The 2,489-nt window shown below is 48.3% G+C and overlaps 1 protein-coding gene across 1 annotated transcript in view; it reads left to right on the top strand.

Annotated features, from left to right (window-relative positions):
* Positions 1-17: 17 nt before the first annotated feature.
* Positions 18-2,489, top strand: part of LOC106759906 — a 20,452-nt gene continuing 17,980 nt past the window's right edge. The window contains exon 1 of the mRNA XM_022780116.1: positions 18-2,483. Within this exon, the coding sequence (XP_022635837.1) occupies positions 43-2,483 (2,441 nt within the window). The 5' untranslated portion in view covers positions 18-42. The remainder of the gene's footprint in view (positions 2,484-2,489) is intronic.

The raw sequence follows: 2,489 nt of genomic DNA, 5'->3' as shown, positions 1-2,489 counted from the left end.
GTGCAGCAGAATGCCAACCTTGCCCAACAGAACGCATTGGCCATGCAGCACTCTGAAGCAGCCAGAGCCTCAGCAGAAGCAACCCAGAGGCAGATTGCAGATTTATTGACGAACGGAATGCAGTCTGGCAGACCGTTCGGTTCCTCATCAAGCAACCAGACTGAATGGAGTCTGGAGAGTTTTCTCCAGCACCGNCCGGCAAAGTTCGATGGAAAATGCAGTGCTGACGAGGCCGATCACTGGCTTCGTGACATGGAGAGGATTTATGACGCCAAGAGGTGTGGGGATGAAAACCGTTTGGCGTTCACAGAGTATCTGTTGACTGGAGAGGCCGGTCATTGGTGGAGTAGTACCAAGATGCTACTGGAGGATGAACATCTCCCTATCACTTGGGAGATATTCAAGAGTAAGTTTTATGAAGAGTACTTCCCGAACAGCGTCCGGTTCGCCAAGGAAGTGGAATTCCTCCAACTGGTTCAAGGAGGAATGACGGTCTCTGAGTATGCTAACAGATTTAAGCAACTCATGAGGTTCTATACAATGAGGATGAGTGAAGAATGGCAGTGCAGGAAATTTGAGAATGGACTGAGAGAAGACTTGAAGCCAGTCATTGCCAGTCATTGCATCCAGAAGTTCCCTGCCCTGGTGGAGAGGGCAAAGGTGTTAGAGAAGAATTTGATGGACGCCGAAAGGCATAAGAAGCAACAACAGTCAAGCTCCAAGGGACCCATCTTTGCAAGAAACAACCCTAGTTCCAGAGCAACCCCTTACTCTCGGCCCATGCCATTTCAAGGTCCTTCTACTTTGGCCGTTCGGCCTGTTAGCTTTGCCAGACCGTCCGGTCAATCAGGGAGTGTAAGTTGCTTCAGTTGTGGAGGCCCTCACTACATGAAGGATTGTCCCAGGCCAGGAAATGTCAAGTTTTGTGTCCGGTGTAGAAGGAATGGGCACTTAGAAAGGGACTGCAACATGGGTGGCCGAACGTTCTCAAGGCCACCGAACGCTGGGAGATTTCAACAGAGTGGTGGCCGAGCACAAGCAACTGGCCGAGTCTATGCGATNACAGGAGCTGAAGCGTCCGGTGCAGGTAACCTCATCATCAGTACTTGCTTGTTGCATGGAATTCCTTGCCGTGTGTTATTTGATTCGGGGGCAACGCACTCCTTCATCTCGAAGGCATGTGTTGATAAAATGGGTTTAGCCGAGAGAGAGATGCAGCTNGACTTGGTGGTGTCAACCCCAGCAGCTGGTGAGGTTAGGACATCNACTGTATGTGTAAAATGTCCTATTGAGGTAGAAGGGTACAAGTTTAAGGTGAACCTCATATGTTTGCCTCTTCAAGACTTAGAGGTAATTCTAGGAATGGATTGGTTAACCTCCAATCACATCCTTATTGACTGTGGGAAGAAGAAGTTGATTTTTCCAAGAGAAGAAGAGAAGCTGACTTTGACGCTCGGTCAGATGAGAGAGGAATTGATTGAAGGTGCAATGAGTTTCCTCATCCTGACTTATATGGATGCAAGGGAAACAAACCGTCCTGTTGGCAGCCGTCCGGTTATTGAGGAATTTATGGACGTTTTTCCAGAAGAAGTGCCAGGCCTACCTCCACAAAGAGAGGTTGAGTTCTCCATTGACTTGATCTCAGGAGCTGGCCCGGTATCCATTGCACCGTACAGAATGGCTCCAGCAGAGTTGGCCGAACTGAAGAAGCAAATAGAGGAGTTGCTGGAGAAGAGATTCATCCGGCCAAGTGCCTCACCTTGGGGAGCCCCTGTGTTGTTGGTCAAGAAGAAGGATGGCAGCTCTCGGCTATGTATTGACTACAGGCAGTTGAACAAACTGACTATCAAGAACAAGTATCCACTGCCAAGAATAGACGACCTATTGGATCAGCTTCATGGAGCAACAGTCTTCTCCAAGATAGACTTGAGGTCTGGATATCACCAAATTTTGGTTAAGGAAGGTGACATCCAAAAGACTGCCTTTAGGTCAAGGTACGGTCATTATGAGTATGTGGTAATGCCGTTCGGTGTTACCAACGCTCCTGCTNTCTTTATGGATTATATGAACCGTATCTTCAGACCTTTCTTGGACAAGTTCGTGGTGGTGTTTATTGATGATATCCTCATATACTCCAAGAGCCGAGAAGAGCATGAAGATCATTTGAGGATAATCCTTGGCGTACTTAGGGAGAAGCAGCTGTACGCTAAGTTGTCCAAGTGTGAATTCTGGATGGGACAAGTACAGTTTCTTGGGCATGTTATTTCAGCCAGCGGGATTGCTGTGGATCCAGGAAAAGTCCAGGCAGTGTTGGAATGGGAGACACCCCGTTCGGTTGTTGATGTGAGAAGTTTCGTTGGATTGGCAGGCTACTATAGAAGGTTTATCGAAGGATTCTCTAAGATAGTAGCGCCGTTGACTCAGTTGACCAGAAAGGATCAACCGTTCGTCTGGACCGACCGGTGTGAGTCTAGCTTCCAGGAGTTGAA

The sequence above is a fragment of the Vigna radiata genome, chromosome 1, assembly GCF_000741045.1.
Source record: "Vigna radiata var. radiata cultivar VC1973A chromosome 1, Vradiata_ver6, whole genome shotgun sequence".
Taxonomy (NCBI): domain Eukaryota; kingdom Viridiplantae; phylum Streptophyta; class Magnoliopsida; order Fabales; family Fabaceae; genus Vigna; species Vigna radiata.
The sequence above is the reverse complement of the archived record's forward strand: the minus strand, read 5'-3'. Positions and strand labels throughout refer to the sequence as shown.